This window comes from Silurus aristotelis (assembly GCF_946808225.1).
Source record: "Silurus aristotelis genome assembly, chromosome: 7".
Taxonomy (NCBI): Eukaryota; Metazoa; Chordata; class Actinopteri; order Siluriformes; family Siluridae; genus Silurus; species Silurus aristotelis.
The window spans coordinates 11,907,619-11,930,772 of record NC_139580.1 but is presented as its reverse complement, the minus strand read 5'-3'; the positions used below and the strand labels follow the sequence as shown (position 1 = coordinate 11,930,772).

At 36.2% G+C, this 23,154-nt stretch overlaps 1 protein-coding gene across 1 annotated transcript in view; it reads left to right on the top strand.

Annotated features, from left to right (window-relative positions):
* Positions 1-23,154, top strand: part of trpc7b (transient receptor potential cation channel, subfamily C, member 7b) — a 70,084-nt gene that overhangs the window by 2,304 nt on the left and 44,626 nt on the right. The window contains exon 2 of the mRNA XM_083547007.1: positions 9,574-10,336. Within this exon, the coding sequence (XP_083403133.1) occupies positions 9,581-10,336 (756 nt within the window). The 5' untranslated portion in view covers positions 9,574-9,580. The remainder of the gene's footprint in view (positions 1-9,573; positions 10,337-23,154) is intronic.

Genomic DNA, 23,154 nt, shown 5'->3' with positions numbered 1-23,154 from the left:
TTTAAAGCATTTTTAATTCATCCTGTCATCCATGCAAATAAGACTGTTAGTACAGCATTTAGGAATATACTATTAAATGATCAGGATTTATTGTTATCCCTGGGCAAAGAATGAGCTGTGTGAAAGATAATCCAGGATTCCCTTTACCTGGGGTTTAGAATGACCCAGGGTTCACTATTTGAAGTGTGAAAAGAACAAGTTGCTTGTTTGGACACATGGGATCTTGAGAACATTGCAACTCCTGCTGTGCAGTGTATATCCACCTCTTTCTTTCACTAAATCTCACTTCCACATAGCGATAACTGTGATAACAGGAATTGACTTGTCGATGCTTCAAAACATTAAATTTAACTTTAAACTTACATTTTTTAATAAATAAAAAAATATAATCATTGACAAAATCAGTGGGGTATAAGAGAAATAAACCACTGTGGAAATGCAAATATGTTCTATACAGCTACACCATGCCATCCCATTATTGATTATTTTTCTCATATATAACTATTTTTTTTCTTAGCTTACCAACCTTGATTAAATTCCCATGTGTCTCTCAGCCATATACTCTATGTGAGTTAAGCAAGCAATTTTGGACTTGCTCTTCAGGTGAGTTCAATCTCTCACTACTTTTTCTCACACACTGGTCTTAATGATCATAGCAGAATAAGTCACATCAGGTCATCACATAGGCAGGGCGAGTCATATGGGTCTTCATTGCCACTGATAAGCCTGAGACACTTAATTGTGATCTGTGTCCCGAGTTTCTCCCAGTCTCTCAGTCTGCTTGCAGTAATGAATTATTCTTCATGCCTAATGACCCAGCTGGCCTTGCTCTGAATGGTCTCAAATTAAAACACCACCAGTATTTCTCCATATGATTACTGCTATGTTTGAGTGTGTGTAAAGTTCATTTAATAAGTACCTTACTGTATTTAATGGCTGCTTTCTCAATGAAGGCACTGCAAAGTTGGAAGAAAAGAATGTTCACGTTTTCAGCTGAATTTATGTGTGTTGAAATGAACTGGAGAATGACACTATACTGTACATCTGATCACTTCATATTATAATATACTAAATTGTCGAGTTTGCATGTAAAACAGATCTAGGGCATTCAATTCTCAAATATAAAGAAGCCCTGAGGAGCATGCTGTAAAATACAACATGCTTAATTACCTAAAGATTATTTAAAGCTAAATAAGTCACATTAACAATATACAGTAAATGTATTTCTCTTGTGCTCCATAAAGCAAGTAGAAATTGGACTAATAAACCCTTTTTTACTTTATACTGCATGGGAAGATATTTCAAAAAAGAAATGCTCACCTGACTTCTAATGAATTCAGAACTATGAGTGAAACAGGTCTTGCCCATCTTAACTTTCCAGGGAAGTGGATAATGATAGGGTTTTTTTGTTGTTGTTGTTGGATTTATTTTTTAACAGCAGGACTGGTTTTAACCTCATTTAAATGTGAGGGGACGCACAGTTCTGCACATTGAACCAATCCTGCTATTCCAAAACAAACACTGGATTTGTGATATTATGATAGAAATTTTTTATTTACCATAAAATGTTAAGTGCATTTCTCATACAAATGAATGTTTTCTCATCTGATTGCTCAATTCGAGTTATATAAAAATACCTGCAGTTAAAAAAAATCTCAGGCAATAATTTCCTGCTTTTTATCTATTTTACTTGATTTATTAATGCTGAGAATAATACAGCATTGAATCAAAAAAAGTTAAATAAACACAAAAACAAAAAAAGACAATAAACAGTGTTTAACTAGATTTTAGAGTGTGGTTGTGGAGATTTGTGTTCAAGCAGCCACAATGGTGTAGTCATGTCAGGTACTGATGTAGGATGAGGCTTGGAGTGCAGTCAGCGATTCAATAGAACAATTCAATGTGTTCAATATGTGTCAGAGTTCTATAGTGGGCTTCTCAAGCTCTTTCGCTCCAACCCATGTATGCTACTGTATATCTTCTTGGAGCTGACTTTATGTAAAAGGGCATTGTCATGTTTGAACAGGTTTTGGTCTCTTATTTTAAATGAAGGGAAAATGTAATTTTACCGCATTCAAAAATGTAATTGTGTGTCTCCAACTTTGTGGCAATAGTTTGAGGAAGAACTCATACAGCGTGAAAAGCGTGAAAATTTGCTACTATAGTGTTTTAAATTATGCATTTCTAGATATTTCTGAAAATGTTCTTTTTTGCTTCACTTTGCTTCACATTTTAAATCAGCCTTATCAAAAGAGCATATTGTTGTAATATATTGGCTTTTGTTCACACAATTCCTCCTGAGAACTGGATAGGCTTCATATTTATAATGCATTGTTTCAGTGTTCAACATCGTGCCTGGGTTGATGCTTAAATATTGTTATGCAAAATAAGTTTTCAGACCTTGTCAATCCTGGTATCATGTCAAATATATTTCATGTTAAAGAAAATCCTGTTCACTGTATATAACCTAGAGCCTTTGTTTGCCTATAATTGATTTACAACATTTACTTAATAATGCCTCTGTCAGAATTGGTTTATAAAGACATATGCAAATGTGTACTGTACCTCAGTCATTAAGCGGATCCAGTAGATTTTTAGAGTGTTAATCAACAGCTTTGATAGGATTTATTAGGACACTTAGATTCTAATACATCCTCTAATGAAGTGTTTATGTGAATTAGGCAGCACATGAGAACAACTGGTATTTTAGATTTTAAACAGTGCTGATATTCTTTTTTGGATATTCTTTTCTTAATGAGATCATAGCATTCATAATCAGAGTGACGTTAGAAACCATGCCAATATATGCAGGATGGATCCAGAGGGAAATACTGAAGTATATTACTAAGTGGGGAATTTTGATAATAAAACTGAATGAAACCAACATAGTTTTTTTGCATGTATTTTTTGCTCTGTTGCGAGTTGTGTAGTTGTGTTAAGGCTCAGCCGTAGCTAAAGTGCCATGAAGGTTGTGTGTCATGAATGATAAAAAGCATGCATGTCTTATCTACAGTAGCTGATGTATCTGTACGCTATTAAGTATAAAGGCTTAGTGCTAAGTGTAGTTTTTTCAGTGTCAAAATGTCAGAAACTGTAATGCTCTTCCGTAGTACACTGTCTACCTCCTTTCGTCCTCTTTCTCCCTCTAGCTCTTTGTCTCTCTCTGTCTTTCTCTCTGTGTCAGTATCTCTTTTGCTATACTTCCATTGCTTAATTGTAATTCCAGCTAGAGCTTTGTCCTGTGATGGCCAACACAAAAATCCCATTTCCGTACATTCACTGTCTGAGCGAGAGAGCAAGGGAGATGTAGACAAGAGGTCAACAAGGATAGACTGAAATAGGCAGAGTTATTATTCTTCTTTGTGCGTCTGTGTGTTGGGGGGTTGCTTTGATGTGTCCCTCTAAACGGATGAGCATTTTTACAGATTCTTATGGCAGTTGAGCTCATACCTCATTCCAGACTTACCTCCCTAAAAAGCACCCACCGTCAATTTTATTAGGAACACCTCTACACCTGAACAGCAGTTGTCTGACTAGTTATTCATGTGACAGCATTGCAGTACCAGACAGCTTCCCCTCCTAACAGACCAAGAACAAGAACATCTATATCTATCTAGGCCATCATGGGCAGAGACTTACCTAAACTGGACAGCTAAAACTAGAAAAAATATTTTAGACAGATTTCTACACCTGTTTAGTTTTGGAGTCTGTGGCAATGATAGCCTCAGGTTTCGTTTAAATTTTTCTGTTGGAACCAAACCAGCCCAAAGTTTGATGTTGTGTGCATGCTGAGATTCTTTTCTTTACACAACAGCTGTAAAGAGTTTCCTCAGATCTCTCTAATTAGAAAGGTTTTTCTACCACTAACTGTTGCTCACTCAGTGATTTTTGCACCATTTTGTGTAGGCTCTAGAGTTGGCAAATCCCATTTGTCAACAACCGCCATTTCACAGTCAAAGTCACTTTGTCATCTGATGTTTAATGTGAATGTTACCTACAGATTTATTTTTTTTATTGCACTGCTACCACATAATTGGCTGATTGGATAACTGTCTAAATGCACAGGAGTGTATTAAAGTATTCTGAAGTAAAATATGAATAAAAAAAAAAATGGACGATAAGTATATCCATTTGTTCTACTCTGGGGTACATTATATAGCTTTACGGGTAGTGTCCACATTTTTTTGGCCTGCCCCCAAAAGATGTCTGTTTAAAGGACAAGCTCTTGTCTGTATACGAGAGAGAGAGAGAGAGAGAGAGAGAGAGAGAGAGAGAGAGAGAGAGAGAGAGAGAGAGAGAGAGAGAAAAAAAGATTTAAAGCAGTGACCGATGAGTTGCAAATGTTATGTGACTCACCATGCTAGAACTGCTAAAATATGCTAACAACACTGACTGGTTCATAGCACCATCTGCAAAACAGATTGGTTCATGACCTGGTATGTAATAAAAAAAAGAAATACACAAATGAACCCAGGAAGCGGAGACTCATTTGTGTTGTCAAAAAATGTTTTTATTGTTGAATCTACACTATTGGGCAAAAGTGATAATCACAAGTATACGTGCATGTTAAAAAAACGATTTTAAATGCATTGGAATTATTATTGTTTATTATAGTTTAATATAGTTCATTCTCCCTGTTATAATAATCTCTATTTATTATATTCTTTATTTAGGGAAGATTAATATATTTTCAGTGTAAGCTGAACTATGCAGTTCTGTTGTTGCGTCATTTTGGAATGGATGCCACACAGCAGTAGAATTGTTGATGGCATGTATTCATTATATTAATCATTCAGTGCATAAGTTATTGTCAATCAATTCTACCCTAAAACAAAATCAAATAAAACATTAGAAACAGTAGAACCTGAGAGCTAATTTAAATCTAAAATATTTAATAGATAGTTGGTTAAATATGAAGTCTTATTGATGACTTCGCACTTATATGAATATTATTTAAAAAAGCACAGCTACTGTACAAAATCATGTTATTATTACAGCTGAATAGCTTCTGTTATACTTTTCTAGAAATGTCATATTACAGGGTGACTGTGCTTTCTGCAATTTTTTACTGTAGCCAGAGGTATTGGTTTTAAGTAGCAGAATAGATAATAATACCTTAAAAAATTAATTTCTTCAGGACCTCAGGGCTCACAAAATGGTGAGGTGACCTTGCTCTATATGCACTTTTATAACCAATATTAGTATAAATATTTCACAGTTGTTATAAATGCAGCTGTATAAGTAGACGTGTTTCAAAACCTTTGCATGGAATCCCACACTAATTAATTTAAGCAAACATCCAGATGGGTGTGCTGTAGCCTATATTATAGGGTTACAAGGTCCTTAGTGTTAGCAAAGCCCCTGAGCTGTGTGTGGTAATGATGAAGACGTTGGGTATCACTTTCCTTTGTGTGTGTTACACTGTCCTGTGATGGCGCATGAGTAACCGTTTAAAAATATATGCTTGGTTGGATTTTGGAGGAAACCTTTGTTAGTGTTCACAGTTCCTAATTTGTAACAATTGTATTATACCGTTGGGTGGGATTTGATTACAAATAAGAAATAGAAACATTAACAGAATCGAGGGTTCTAACATTAGGATGTGAGGATTGTGACTTTAAACTTCAGCTTCAACATCCATTAAATACTGTATTGTGCTTTAACCCATACAAATTGCTACTATAGTGTTTTATAGTTTCAACAGTCACATACATTTACAGTACATGCATAGGTATACACACACACAAGATTCCACACAGCGCTATGCAATCACTCACTTTTACGTTGTGTGACACACACTTGTTGGTCCCACAACCTTTTAGTCCCTCAGGAACTGCCACTTTCTGAAAGGGTTCCATTTCCACTCTGTGTCTCATGTGTTTTGATCTCTCTGCATTCTGTGATCATGTATCATGTATTATCTATGGGCCTTATGCTCTATGAGCCTCCCTCTTTTCATCCCTTTTCTTTTTTTTCTCCTCTGTTGAAAACAGAGATTGCTTGTAGATACAGGTGCCTCTGAGGGGGATTGCTGGCAGAGATAAACCTCAGCCAAGCCATATTGTAAGCTATTATCAGGTCTTGATTTATGTATTTATTCTTTTAAGATTTAAAAAAAAAAAAGTCCTTAAAACAGTCAGCAGATCAAACGATTAATTCTAAAGTTACTTTGGCAAAATCTATTCCAAATCGTAATAAAAGCACATTAAATCCCCCGACGCAGTGTGCAAACAGAGTGCCAATAATGTGACAGGCTCAATTTCACAGTTTATTCTGGTGTTTTTTTCGTCTTAAATCAGCGTGATGAAGAATTGTCCCCATGGGGATCAAACTGAGCATGTCCTGGAGCGAATCGGGCTAAATCAAAGAGAGAAATGCTGATCAATTCAGAGTGCTGATAGGCCAAGATTTTCGTTGCTTGGTTGTTAATTGTCCTGAGACTGTTAAATGAATTCCTATTAATAAAATGTGAATCTGTGACACACAATATTAAAGAGGACCTGATTCTTTTTTTCTTTTTTTTTTTTTTTATCTATGAATCCTATTTTTTCATGCAAAATTGAATACAATCCTAGGTTTTGAGGGCATATTTGAGACCCATAGTAATGTTATGTTCTTCCTTTACCCACAGTCCGCCTGTGTCTGTGCCTGTGTTCAGTGATTCAAATTTCTGTATTGTGATTTTCCTGAATTTGGTTTAGACAAAAAAGTAGAACGATAGAGAAAAATGATAACAATTCTAATAATAAATTGCAATTTATAGAACATAACTTTATACAACACCCACAATTCTACACCAACAGTTCCTCAACCTCAACTACTTTACTTGAATTGATAAGTCTCATGCCAAAACCTTGTGGAACATTCCATCATTCTATCTAGCAAACTAGCTGTGTCTTTCTCAATCCTTTATAATGGCCATATAAAAAACTTTCTTTCAGCTTCTCCCATTAGGGGTCGCCACAGTGGATCATCTGCATGTTTAATTTGGCACGTTTTTGCGCTGGATGCCCTTCCTAACGCAACCCTCCCCATTTATTTGGGCTTGGGACCAGCACTAAGAGTGGCCGGGGTCTGTTCCCTGACCGGGGATCGAACCCGGGCCGCAGCGGTGGGAGTGCCGCATGCTAACCACTAGACCACCAGGGACTTTATAATGCCCATATGATTTCTTTATAATGCATATTATATTTTAGTTAAATATCAAGTGAAAACATTTAATAAAATCAAATTAAATGTCAATTAATTTGGTGATAATGCAGTGGTGTACTCACATTGCGCCCTCACAGCTCCATGGTCCTGGGTTCAATGCCTTGCTTTAGTTGCTGTCTTTGTGGATTTTATGTGCATAGTCTTATTGTATTCACACCGATTTCCTCTTGGTCCTCCAGTTTCCTCTTACATTCAAAAAACATGCCAGAAGCTAGATTGCTTAAAATAAATTGCTCTTTGGTGAACAATATTGTGAATGTGGTGACACGTTCAGAATATATTCCTGTCTCATGCCCACTGAACCCAGGTCACCCACAATGCTAGTCAGGATAAATCAGCGAATAAGGGTACAGTAAGTGTAGTTGATTTTGTGTAGACCCCAGTACAGACATGATGTACAGTAAATTTTAGCTATGTACAGTGGCTGTTAAAATTTTATTAAACAAATATCTGTATTTTTGTTTTGCATATTATGTTCATTCTTAATAATGTATTTATACTCCACTACATCCTAAATACAAATATTCAGCTGATTGTGTTGTTCAAAGATTTATTTCCATGTAAAGCAACAATATGATTATGATTTATGGACATTCCTTTTCTAATTAAATCTGTGTGCCTATCTAAAACAATTTCAGCATAATTTATCATGTACACTAATATAATTTGGTAACGCTGTTGAACAACACTATAGTGGACCTCTACAGCAATTGAACAATATATTTCAAGCTTTTATACAAAAATTATGTGGGCAAAACCTTGACACAATTGTACTTCACTATTTTCCTAATGTGTTAAGCATTTACATGAAAATGGATAGTGTTGTTTTGTAGCTGGAAGCCATTGTTTGGGAAATAGATTGCTCTTTTGTGGATGTGGAAATGTAATTTTCAGGGTAGAAACACTTGTCCCTGACTCTATAAGGTTTATTGACAGGCATATTATTTGTGTGTTCCTGTGGTCCAAAGTGAATGATGGTGTCTGTGTGTGTGTGAGAGAGAGTTTCAGGTCTGTATTAAGTGAATAGATTTTCCATGTGTTCCTGGTTACCCCCTGAGGATTCAGACAGAAGGGTGTGTGATCAAGAAGAGTTGTCCTGGCCTGAGAAGGTCACCTAAACCTTCCTTACAGCACAAACGGCAAAATTCACCAGCACATTAGTTCACAAACCACCTAAAAATCCTACCAATCTTGAGTGCAGTTGTAAAGGTGTTATGTCATGCATTTCCCTCCTAATAAAAGTTGAGATGTCAAGATCAATACAGGCTTAAAAACTGGGGTCACTTTTAGATCAGAATCGACATTTGTTTCAAGACTGATGCACTGGTTTTGTGCAGTAAAAATGTGTGATGTTCAGTGAGATATTGCTTGTGAACATAGGAGTTGTTTTAAAGCTTATTGCTATCATAGTGCAAAGGTTTGCATGAGGACATTAGTATTAGAACAGCATCAGGTATACACAAAGTCGTCACATAAAAGGGGGGAAAAACGATTATTTTGTCAGATATTTTGCTGCTGTGGTTTGGCTCCACTTGTCATTTTCGAGGCATGAGTCACTACAAACCAGTACAGTCTATTTCTGAAACCTTTATCCTATGATAAAGCATTTTTATCCTGATGGGAGTGGTCTTTTCCAGGATGAACAGTTTGATGAGGATGAAAATGTCTTCTAGTCATATTTGATTCACATTTAGTCTCAACCCAACTGAGCACCTATGGGAGATTTAGAAGCGATGTGTTTGACAGCACAACCATGATCAAAACACTACTTGAGGGAAGCATCCATCCTGCACTCCTTTAGAGACTTGTAGAATCAGTCACACATAAATGTATGCATTAAAGGGGTTTTAGTGGCTCCACTCCTTACTAACATTCTCGTATCAATATTTTGAGCAACAATGTCCAACAATTTATCAGTATCAATGCTTCACCATCTGTGACAATCCACTAATCAAGCCTGAGGTCAATGTGGTGTGTGTGTGTGTGTGTGTGTTTGGGTTGGTGTTTACTCTTCAGGATGAGATCTTTGAATATCGAGTCTAGGTTTGAACTAGGTTCTAGGTAAGAAAAAAAAGTCTTATTCGCTTACTCACTCTGCTCGATTGTCTTTTTTATTATTATTTGTAGTAAATACCCAACATCTTGTTGTCTTTTTCTTTCCTTACACAGTACCACCAAGTATACTACTTTTTAGATGTAAAGATGTTGCTACTTGCTCAAGATTTGCACCAATTTATTAAATGAGAAATTAACAAAAAACATATTTCGATATTTTTTATTGTTAAATTTTTTTACTTTTGTTGTACAATTCTTTACTTGGCACCCAGTCACACATTAATTATTTCTCCATTTTCCTTTCAGACCAGCAATGATGCATCGCAGGCACACCACACTGAGGGAAAAGGGGCGTCGGCAGGCCATTCGAGGCCCTGCATACATGTTCAATGAGCGTGGCACCAGTCTCACTACAGATGAAGAGCGTTTCCTTGATGCTGCTGAATACGGAAATATCCCTGTTGTCCGCAAAATGCTTGAAGAGTGCAAAACGCTCAACTTTAACTGCGTGGACTACATGGGACAGAATGCATTGCAGTTAGCTGTAGCCAATGAGCACTTGGAGGTCACAGAGCTGCTCCTAAAGAAAAAGGGGCTTGCAAGAGTAGGGGATGCTCTGCTGTTGGCCATCAGCAAAGGCTACGTGCGAATTGTTGAAGCTATCCTAGCTCATCCGGCGTTTGCAGGAGGCCTGAGACTAACGTTAAGTCCTCTGGAACAGGAACTTAGAGATGATGACTTTTATGCATATGATGAGGATGGAACACGTTTTTCACAGGACATAACACCAGTGATTTTGGCCTCGCACTGCCAAGAGTATGAGATTGTGCACATCCTGTTGATGAAAGGAGCCAGGATAGAGAGGCCTCATGACTACTTCTGCAAGTGCAACGAGTGCACAGAGAAACAGAAGCGTGACTCTTTTAGCCACTCACGATCACGTATGAATGCATATAAAGGGCTCGCAAGTGCCGCCTACCTGTCACTTTCTAGTGAAGACCCTGTACTGACAGCTCTGGAGCTCAGCAATGAACTGGCACGACTCGCTAACATCGAGACAGAGTTTAAGGTAAAAGCTTATTTAGCTTTATTTGTTGTCTGGTTCTGTCAGCTAGCTGTAACTGAAACTCTGAACTTCTTATCAGTGGCAAGTAAAGAAACAGTGATTCTTTCGATAAATAAAATTAAATATCTAATCATTAATTTTAAGAAAATGATTGTACCTGATCACCTAAAACCTACCAGTAACCTCCGCACAACAGCAAAATTGTTATCAACATACTTATTTGTTATCCTATTTGTAATACTTGAAAACATGCCAAAATATGTCAGCTTATTAACCATTTAACCGCTGAGAAGCACAGTGTTCTTATGGCCACTAGGATACAACATAGCTAGCATAGTTATTACCTGGTATAAATGACTGTCAGATAATGTAAAGATGAGGGGAAATAGCCATGAGATTTAGAATATCTTTTGTGAATTAGCAAATCCATCCAGCTACATCTAAACCATGTGCTTAATCAGTTGATCAGTTATGGGTAGCTATGTTGGCTTTCCTAGTACAGCATTTGGTTAGTGTTCAGTTAGGGAGAACTTTTAATAACACCTTTGTCAAAGAGAACCAACGCTGGCAAAAGAGCAGTTTTTCTAACTAGCCTGCTGGTGCAACCTTGAACTATCAGACCTTCAGCCACTATTAATTACACCTTGAATATGTTGTTACAAAAAGCCCTTTTTGGCAATGGTGGGTTAAAAATGTTAATGTGAATTTAAAATTGGTTAAAAATTAGGTGCCTTGACATCATTTTGCTACCTGGGATGTTGTTGAAATTCCAAATAATCTAATGAGATTAGGGGTATAACGGTACACATATCCGTACTGAAATGTTTTCGTATTGGGCTTTTTTGCAATCCTTTTTACATGCAGAACACAGTTCAAATCTGAGTTCCATCAGGAATGTATTAAGTGGCGGGCCAAGTTTGTTCAGTCTCCACCTCGCACTTTGACCGCAATGTTTAAAATTATTATTATAAAACACACACAACAATGCCAGTATCAAAACTAGAGTTAGCCATAAGTCTTAAAAGGAGAAAATTCGGACAGTAAGGATGGAAGGAATGAAATCATTTGTTAAATTGTCCTCAAACCGTTAAATTGTCAAATTGTCAAAATGTTAAATTGTCCCCTAAAATTGAACTGAACCGTGACTTAAATACTGAGGTACGTATCGAACCGTGAATTTTATGTACCGTTACACCCCTAAATGAGATAAAGATAGCAGTCAGGTTGGTACAACATTTGCATGTAAAATCAAGTAGCTAAATACTACTTATTTCCTTCTTGCTTATATTCTCCTATAAAACTATATAAACTATATAAACTATAACTCTCCCTTGAGACACTGCCAGCGTGTGATTTGTCAGACTTTGTCAGCAGCACATTCAGCTATTTTTGGTAACCCCAGCCTTATTATCCACCATTGTTGTCCTGCTGTAATGGTTGACAGATGACCACCTCTTTCATAACACATTCTATACACTCCCTCTGCAAAGGTTTTACAGACAGGCTTGTGCACATATTTTTTGTGATGAAAAAGGAATTCAAGCAGTGGTTTTTGTAAACATTATACATTTTACACATCCATTATGCATTCTTTACTGAAATTCTAAACTTTTGAAAACTTACAGATACTACAGATGGTTTCTATTAAATTATTTTTTTTTATTATAAACAAATTAAAATGATTGTTTATGAATTTAAAAATGAAACTTTCATAGTAAAAGTCTTTCATTGATCTTGGCACAAGGTGGGAATATACTTTGAACATTACACTAGACCATTACAAGACACCATGTTTGCAAGGATTCATACCTGGAGACAATTTTTGGCAGTTGGAAGAAAACCAAAGAACAAAGAAGAGACCCTGGGTAAGAAATATGCACAAAAACCCCTCTTAAATGGCAACCTGAGCTGTGAGGTGGCTATGCTAATGGTTTGTGCCATTTCTTCACTTGGACGCTTACTCTTTAAATCTGTAGATTGAAAGAGTGCACATGCAGGAAATATTTCTGACCACATACATCATGTGTCAGGAAGCCACCAGCCACGCCTCCCCTACTCTCAACACTCTCACTGAGCCTCTCTCTGCTACAAATCACCGACACCTGTCCTCCTCCTGATAATCACCTACACCTGTCCTCCATATACCTGTCCCCTTTATAAGGTCCCTATTCCCCTTCACTTACCGTCCGATCTACCAGTTACGATCATAGATCACCCGGACTTCCTACCTCTCCTGTTCCCTGTGCTTCCATGCTCCTGGCTATGCTTCAAAGGGAGCACTTAGTCAAGTGTACCATTTGCTCCAGCCACATCTCAAACTCTCGTGTGTGTATGTTTGCACAATGAAGACATTCTATTTTGCTCCCGGTTTCTGACGCCTGGTCTATCCTTGACATCATGCTAAATAGCAAGTCTATTATGTCTAACAGTATATTTGTGATCGAGTGCCAGATGTGAGGAGATGCAGCGCAAAACACAGCTTGATGTGGCTGCAAAATGTGCGTGCTGCGAGACTGAACTTAACATTACATTTTCTAAGACTGTAGCTCATCACAACTGCATCAACTGCGCTCGGGGCCACATAATAAATGCTTTCTGTGTGAAGTGCAAATTGTGGTTTAAAATCCAGTGTGAAGTAGGAGAAAAGGTCAGTCATACAACCATCAAAAGGTTTACTAAAGAGGAATTAAAAGTTTGGCCTATACAGTGCATGATAATAGACTAATTATCATGCAGACTAATAGTTTGTCTGCGTTTTTAATATTTCTGTGCTGCTGTGCAGAGACATCTATTGGCAAACTGATAGACAAATATGTTTTTCTCTGCTGTATATTCTAGTTTTATATTGATCTATATTGATTTTTAATCCTCCAGATGTACAGTACATAGGGTTATGCAGGTAAGAATGTAAATTATTCCACTGAACCACAGGACTTGTCAAAAATAAACCAGCCTACAGGAAATAGGGCAATGGATCATGTTATGAGCACTTCTTCCTGTAGTGGCAGAGGAGAGAGAGCGGTCATTTTAGATTTAATCAAAGGAAAGTACTTGTGACAGTACATTATATAGGTATATAAAAGAACCACAAGGTCCATTGTTGCATTATGCATTGTATCATTGGTGGTGTTACCAAAGTGCTTTTATTTATGCTGGTGTCAGAATGCCTTCAGAACAACAAACCCATTTATAGGTGGATGGGTATGCTGTGGTGCTGGGGTGTCATCTAAATAACACCTAAATGTTTACAAAATGTTTCCCTTGATAAAGTACTGATTATTGAATGTTCAATATATCAAAATATTATCCTCAGGTTCTCCAAGTGTAAACTGTTGATAGTTTATTTATTGATTTGGACTTGGTGAACCTATGACTCATCTCCAGGGGAATATTGACTTGTGAAATATCTAGTATATTATTCTAGGCTCCAAACTTATTGTAAGTTATTGTACTTGTTTCTTAGTAGAGGTAAATAGATTCTGCTGTGCATATAAATAGCACATTACAGGTTAATTTTTATATTTATATCAAGCTCTATAAACAATGATCCCGTGTTTTGTGTTTTGAAATAGCAAACCATTTCCTGTTAAAGGTGTTGTCATCAGACTCAGCCATCAGACTCGCCTAAACCATCGTTTAATCATTTAAGAACTGACATTATGATTTATTAAGGACATTTTGATCAAGGCACTGGTTCCCTGGTGGTCTAGTGGTTAGGATGCGGCGCTCTCACCGCTGCGGCCCGGGTTCGATCCCCGATCAGGGAACCAACCCCAGCCATTAGAGTTGCACAAGCCTTAGTGCCGGTCCCAAGCCCGGGTAAATGGGGAGGGTTGCGTTAGGAAAGGGCATCCAGCGTAAAAACATGTGCCAAATCAAACATGCGGATGGTTCACTGTGGCGACCCCTAATGGGAGAAGCCGAAAGAAAGTTTTTATTTTGATCAAGGCACTAAGATAATATTAGCGCAAATGCTATAGTTTGACAAATGTGTTTTTCTTTTAAAGAATCTTTAAAGATCACATTTAGCTAGATTTAATCTTTTTTTATTAGAGAAACTTATCTTGTTTAATTATACTTTAATCATAGAAGCAAGGTGATGGAAGTTGACTTAAGATGTTTGCAAAATTACTGATCTAGTTTTTTGGTTTTGGAAAAATCCTTCAACATGCCTGGTTTTGATTAATGAATATCCTTGATATTTACAGGCAAGCCATTATATAATACTATTAGCTGATCCCAGCTCTCATCAGCTGATATTTGAAATGTCCCAGCACGGCACTCGCATCTGTGTGAAAAAGGTTTCTAAATGATTGGATTTTATCGCTTGCTGGTTCCAGAGTGCAGTCACCCAGTCAGTGGGAAGTGAAATCCAATTGGCTCCTAAGACTTTTGCAAGGGGTATTGCATTGCTGTTCAAAGCAAGAAGAGCACTGCTGTTTAGTGGGCAGTGAAAATGCTGTGAGGACATTTTTCAGGGACAAAACTATGGGTGGTAGTCAGTGGTCAAGCTGTTCTGTTGTTTATGTTGCTAAGCTCCACTTTGCTAAGCAAGGGTTCATTTGGTTCAGTTTTGCTGCCAGGACAGCTGAGTAAAGAGAGTAATGATACAGTGGGTACACATAATAACACAGAGGTAAATACAGGTCTCCTTGAGGGAAGAGAAAAGAAGATAAAAATTTAGTGGCAAGAAAGCTATACAATCTATTACAGGGTCAAGGAAATAGTAACACTAAATTCACAGCTGAACAACAATGTATAAAGAGGTCAAGCATAATGGGATCAAGTGGCATTTAAAAACAATCTTTCTGTCCTGGAGGATAAGTGAATGTGGTGCAAGGGTTGGCAGCATTTCGGGAGAAAAGCTTTTAAAACAAGTGGGTGGTCCCATAAAGGCCATTAGTGTAACAAGCTTGTATTCTGAGAAAATATAAAGAAATTAACACCACCAGAAAAGTATTCCCTTTAGGCAAGCGAGATGGCCAACAATGATTTTCAAAGATTTGTTGACATTTCATGCAAAATACCATCAACCAAAATATTAACCACATTTGGTCAGTTCCCAGCCTTGCTTCAGAGCATTATCTCATCAGAATAGTGTAAACAAGTACTCAGAACTGTAATCAAAAAGTCCATCTTTTGTTCATCACACATATCACACTACCTGGTATCACCCAAAATTGTTTGCTTTCTCTCCAGGTTCCTTTTTGTGTTGGCTTAGGAAATATTGCTCCGCCAATGTTGCAAACGGATTGCTCACTACGGATCTAAATATACATCCAGATTTCTCTTTTTAATTTGTTTTAACATCATGGACATTTACTTTGGTATGAATTATAATAATGAGGTATATTTAGGTGATCACTTACTAGTCAGTCAAAAGGCATATTTAAAAGAATGTAGATATTATTATGTAGATATTCTCATTGTCATTGCTCATGCTGTAACTACACACCTTCTCAAATGTACTGTAAAGATGTGCAGATCTGTAAATGTAGTTACTAAACCTTTGTCTTGGTGTCAAATCCCACACCATAAGCTTTACTAGGAAACAAATAGATGATATATCATAGTACAGAGGCGTCTGTGGAAATATGTTCGGCTGAGCCACTCAACAGAACTTAAAGCTCAGATGAATCTAGAAATATCGAATGAATTCGCTTTCGTTCTCATTCAGCGAAGATGTATGCTGTATTAAAAAAAACTTTTTCTTGTTAAATGATCCTTGGGGAAATTGTGTCCACTTTATATATTAGTTTGTTTGTTTGTTGCCACAGTTTGCTTCCAAGCATTTGTTTTTTTCTGCTTATCTGTTTTTTAAGAGATTTTAGTACTTTTAAGGTTTTTAGGTTTCAAATCACTTTTCAATCTTGCATGTATCCAAGTGGTATTCTAGAAAAAAGGCTTTGATATCTGTTCTCATTAATATAATTTCTCAGCCAATCTTATAGGCATTAATGCTATTTCAGAGAGCAATAGTCTTGTTGATGAAGAAGCTAGTGGCTGTAGGCAGCTTATTCCCGAGATGTACAGCATGAGCAGATGGAATGGCTTGTTTCAGCACTTATATCCTAACTTGTGATTAAACAAAAAAAATATGCCTTGTGTGCATTTCTCTGAGGTAATCCCGTTATTCTAACCAGCACAGCTTTCAGTGTACTTGGGATGCGTCATGTGTGCTTTGTGTAATCTTGTGAAATGCAATTACAATTTACAACACAGTGGAGGTTGTGTCTCACAGAACCCAATTGAGGAATGTAAAAAAGTCTGTGTTTTGTGCTGTAAAAGATTCTGGTCTCTAGATGGGTAATTTGTTTGTAGCAGGCAAGAAATTCATTTCGAGTGTCAGTGCTGTGTGTCAATAATAAATCGATTATCTGTTTATAGACATGAATGTAGTCTTATAGTCATAAAATAACTATATGGGTGATATATAACAGCTATTAGATATCAGAACTGTAAATAATACATAATAACAAATAATAAACTATTATAATAATCTATAATTTCCCAATTAGGAAATAGGTGTATGATTAATTAATTTGTAACTTTGTTATATTGCTTACAGATCATGTTGAAAATACATTTAGCTATTTTCTCTCTTAGTTTTCTGAAGAAACTCTAGTGTAGTGTCTTTAAATATTGTGTTATTTTTGAGAATTGCCAGATCATGTCTCACAAAAACAAACTAATCTTATATGAGCTGGTCAGGAAATAAATATCATTGTTATGATATACCATACAATATTATTTCTTGTATTTTGTACAGTTAGTGATGTTCTGTAGTCTGTAGGTTGTATTAAACATTCAATTCTGCTTATATCTCTTGTAATCTCCTCCTTACACGCAAATGTAAATGGTGTGTAAATCTTAACTTAATTGCCATTGTTTTAACAGTGAGAGGGCATCACCTCACACACCCCTCTACTCAAGTCCTGTGATTCTTTGGGCAAAATAAAACTTCAAGAAAGTCTCATTATGAATAAATGCCAGGGATGGCATGATCATTAAAATCCTGTCATGACAGGATGTCACTTGTTTCTCACAATTTAAATTAAATGAATATCTTTTAGGTTCCTGTGGTGACTGAATAATATTTAAGCTCAGGACTGATGGACTGTAGCATTTTTTTTTATAATACTTTATCTGGCGGTTTATAACATGTTAATACAATGCTTATGATCAAAAATTGCATTCATATTTTTAGAAAATAGTTTTTTTAATCTATCAAATGACATTAGAGATTTTATGTGACTGTAGTCTAAAATAGTCTGAAATAGTGTGAAAAGTGGGGCTGATTTCCTTTTAGCCCAGACTAATTAGCCCTTTCTCTCTGTCTCCCTACTGAACACTTGTGTTATGAATTGTATTACTCTCTGCAACTCGGTGGTCTAGTGGTTAAGATGCAGCGCTCTCACCGCTGCAGCCCGGGTTCAATCCCCGGTCAGGGAACCAACCCCAGCCACTTTCAGTGCCGGTCCCAAGCCCAGATAAATGGGGAGGGTTGTGTTAGGAAGGGCATCCAGCATAAAAACATGTACCAAATCAAACGTGCAGAGGATCCACTGTGGCGACCCCTAACGGGAGAAGCCGAAAGAAAGTTTACTGCAACTCAGGCCTCTGACATCAGTTTCTAACTTTACTAACACCTTGTGGCTAATTCAAACAAATCTTCACGAGCACTCTCTAAAATTTTGAGAAATGGCTACCCAGAGGAGTGGAGGTTTTTATGACAGCGAATGGGGACTAAATGTGGAATGGCATATTTAAAAAGCATGAGGATATAATTCCATAAAGCAAGTAAAAAGGTTATTACATTAAATGCATTTAATACATTTTACAAATATTTAAGATGACAGGAGGATAATACAGAGGATTTAATCAAAACTTTGTATTTCTAAGGATACAATGAATAACTTAAAAAGACAATTGGTATAACAGTTTGGAATTGAGGGGTCTTTTTTTTGTTATAAATAACTATAATTAAAATATCACAGCCTACTATAAATCAAATGCATTAAAATATAAAATGTGTAATGCTTTTATAAATGTGTATTTGCTCATTATTAATACCCAGTGTATTTGGGTGTAATTACACTGCTGTCATGTTTTGAAAGTGGTAAGTGAGAAAGGAAATTTGGTTTGGTGTAAAAAGCAGGGAAAATGAAGATTATATATCCATACACATGACAGTCCTGCTGTCAGACATTGTTTTGTATGAAAGGTTCATCTTTCATGAGTGTGACATTCTCATACTCCATAATCCATCACTTTAAATGACACCTTTCGAAGAGACAGAAGCCTTTCTGTTCAAGTAAGAAAGAGGTGTATGAATAAAAGAAAGAACATGTGAAACCAGTAGAAGCTTATTCATCAGTTTATTAATGAGATATTTACATAAACAGATTGGTATCTCTTTAACATTAAATAGTGACACAATAATTATTGGAATCAGTTTTATTATAAATAGAGACACTTTCCAAGAACACAGATTTTACAGTTATTTATATTGTTTTATTACATGTAAATACCCAATGAATGCCATTTGTATTCTATGTATATTCAATGCACTTATATGCAGGGTGATCTTATTTGTTTGTTATTTGGCAAGAAATGTAGCTATATTGATGGAGATGACAAATGTCCCTCTGTTTGGGATTAGAAGTGTGTAACCAGAACCACAACCTTAATCATTAACATTCTTAAAGGTCATACATATAATATTCATGAAATTTAACACGATTGCTTTTAGCTGTCATTTGTCTTTTCTGACATGCAGTGCTGTTAGGGTAGTTATATTACTCTATATTTTGAGTTATATTTACAAAATAACAATATATTATTTACATATAGCAGCTATGATTTTAACCTTGATAGTACAATACAAAGGTAGACATTTTTTTCCTTAATAAAGCAAAAATGCCTATTGACCAAGAAGGAAATGACACAGGGTGTAAAAGATATTTATGCATTTACTTTCACCCCATCCTGATATTACTGTCTTGTAAATCAATACAAAACAAGACTGTGGTGTCTCTGTGGTCTGCAAAAATAATGAAGCTGTCACTAATCATCACTCACTCACCTTTAACATCACTCACCTTTGACCTTTGCTTTGCTATTTGGTGAGCTACAGATTTTGGAGGACACTGAGGGGAGAAATTAGCTATCTATCATTACAACTACAACCTTTGTGAAATCAGTTGCACAGTATGTTCATGGCTGGTTCATAAAAATACTGTGCTATTCCGTGGTATCACATAAAATGTTTGTCTGCATGCTATCGAAGTGTTTCCTCCTTTCAATAATTCATTTATGTAAAGACCAATTTGTATATTGTGTTGAGACTCAAATGTGTAAATTTCTACAAATATGTTCAACAGTGTGTAGACATCTTACTAATTTGCTAATTTGACCTAGATTTTAGTGTTAACTTCATAACCTAAGGTAAACAGACACATTAAAGCTTGATTATAAATATAAACTTTTCTTGCAGATTGTAATTAAATATAATTTCTCTCAATTTGTCTTTAATATATATTTTTTTGCTTTATCTTGGAGTTATCTATCGACATATTTTAGACTAGAGCGCTTCTTTTTCTGCCTGCAAGGATTTTCTTGTTAACAATACTGGCACCTCAGACATAACCCACAATGAGCATGCTCTTTAATCTCTAATGAAGTGCTGCAGCACAGATAGAAAAAGGAGAGCCTATATGTGTGAGTGAAAGCTATCTTGCATTAGATATAAAGCTTAGATGTGTGTGTGTGTGTGTGTGTGTGTGTGTGTGTGTGTGTGTGTGTGTGTGTGTGTGTGTGTGTGTGTGTGTGTGTGTCAGCATAACCCTAGCTTTATTGTAGGCTGCCTGTGTTGGGCAGAGTGTTGAATGTGTATGTATTGTATCATTTTACAGGTTGTTACATTGAATGATACACACTACATTATACTGTATTATAATGGCAAGTTTACACCATGCATGTTTATAGCATGGCATTAGATACACAACACTTGTAGAACAAACACATTTCTTTAGTGTTTTAATTAATGAGAGCTTCAGAAGTTCACTTTGCCTATTTAAGTCTATAATGATGCTTTTAAGCCTCACACTACTACTTTCCATACCATAATGTATAATGGTGTTATAATTGTGCAGCTTGTCTCTGTAAAGGAAAGTGCATAATGTATAGTATGTATACCACATACTGTCAAATATATTGTAATGTTATATTAAAATTATGTAGTAAATGTCGATTTCCATTAGCATTCAAGTTGAAATAAATTTTGAACAGAATAGTCTGATATCACCAGTGAAAGCCTTTATATTGTTTCATTATTTAAAAATTTTCTACAAATCTTACAAATGGCAAATTTTGTAAATATTGTTTTAAAATGTTTTTTCAAAAATTATAAATTCTTTTCAAAATGACTTTCAGTGTGGTCTGACTTTGGGACCCCACATTGTGTTTTGTATTAACCATTAGGAAGGCAATTGGGGTGGCAGGGATTGTTTTAAAGGAGTCAGCTGTCACCAACAGCCACCATAATGATGAGTAGGTGCAGGACAGGTTCATGCAAGGCCATTTCATTAATTCCTATAGTACTGCTCTGCCATGAACTCTGCATAATCTATCAACCAGGAAGTTGAAATAGTTTGCATATAAGCAGTATGTCTTATCCCTGTACACACCTCCTGAAGTCCATCTAAAACTGCTATAAACACTTTTCTGACAGTGAGTGTGCTTGTGTGATCACCAAGTGAAGTCTCAGAACATTTATCTATGCCAACTGTAGTCTGCTAGAGAGTAAAAAATGCAGGTTTAGACATGTTTGGCTACTGGGTGACTTGATTTTTTCTCAATGTCTGTTTTCTACTGCCCATTGCTCATTCACATCAATGCAAAACAGAGGAGCATTTCTCCTCAGGCCTGGCAGCATGACACAAAAATGCAATATGCACTGGGAAATGGAACTTTAGTTTGAAGGCAAGTCAGATGGTTAGCACTTTCTATTGGAAAACTAACATCACCCAACTGTGGTAGAGCAAATGATGAGCAGTTCAAAAGATAAAGGCCACAGTTCTCATTAATAGCATTCTGTACTGACAGAATAATGTAAACATTTATTACTAAGTGCAATCAAATGAAGTTCATTAATACATTGAGATCACTCTTTTAAACTGTGGGGCAATTTTCATAAAGGTTGACCGATATCACCTGTCACTGGTTCAGATGTTTGAAGGCTGTAATGCTGAGCTAATGTTCAGTACAGCTTTTTTCAGTGTTTAATAATTCTGTTGATTAGTTCAGTATTAGTACAGCTGTCAAAAACATAAACATGCAAACCACTGCTATCAGGGGAAAAGTTAATAAATACAAATATATTTGATTACAGCATATTAAAAACTCTTAGAAATTGGGAGCAATGCAATTCTTTTAATATAAATATTTTTCTCAAAGCTTTGTGTTTCAGTTTCTCTTTTCCCATCAGCAGTAGTTGGCATTGTTTTTGTTGAAAATCAATGTTGGTTTGGCTGGAAGAGCTGCAGCGACAATCTCTATGCCGTGTCATATCCTGTTTCATTTTCTTTCCGCTTGACAACCTATGAGACAATTTAGAAAAATAGAAAATATGCTTCCTGAAGTGAATTCTTCTTTCTGAAGTGAATTATTGCTTAGAATTGCTTAGAATATTTAGATGCAAAACTTTCCATCAAATTCAGTACATTGATGTTTAGAAGTGAAACATTTGAAGGAGATGATTTGGACTTGGCGGTGTCGTATCACTCCCTCACAGCTCTGTTGTGTTTCTTCTAATCTTGAGCTTGGGTTACTGTCTGTGTGACGTTTTGCATACTCTTTGTGCTTTGCGTAGGTTTCTTTGTTGTTGTTTTTTAAAAAAACCACACCACTGTCCAAACCAGGTGTGAAAATTACTCCAGTTGTATTCCAGCTACACTTTAGATTATGTTTAAATAAATGATGTGGGCTGACTGTAAAGCAATGCCAAATGCATTATTACACTTAGGTGCTGATTGGAACTAATCACAATGAAAATCCCACATGTATAAATGCTAGTTTCATAATTATGATATGTCTATTTCAATAATCCCTGTTCACAGTAAGTTTCAGAAACCTCTATACACAGTATATTAGTATATTTGTTGTGGCTGCTGTTGTTTATTTAATGTTTGATGTGTGTGTTTAAATGATATGTATGATCAGTTCACCCACACAAAGAAATAAAACTCAAGGCTTCTGAAAAAATGTTAATATCACCAGCACATGCAAAACCCGGGGCATATCTCCATCAGTATGAAAGCATTTATATCCTATTTAATTACTTCTATTGCAGTAAAGAGTATTATTTGAACTGATTATATCTCTATAATTTATACAGGCTGCATTCCTATTATTATTTCTGTAGAGAAGTCCATTCTAAGTCAAGGACAAAGTGTCAGCAACCACGCTCTTTCTCTCTGTCTCCTGACTACATGAATTTGTTTTCAGTGCTGGTAATCATTAAAGATTGTGACATTTCTCTTTATTTTAGGTACATATAAGTGTGAGAAATGTAATGACTCAGCAAGCTCATTATGGGATACTTTATAAAAAAAAAAAGAATGTGCAGAGAACTGTAATGAGATGGGTGAGCTTGTGTAATGAGGCACTCAGGAAACTTTTTCACCTTTTGTTCAACTGCACTGCTGCAAGGGAATGTAGCAACATATTATAGATAAACATGCCACGGCTTGGATATTCTCTCCACACTACCAAAGAGATGGATTATACTAGACCAGTGCAATTTCTTTTTCTGTGAGGCA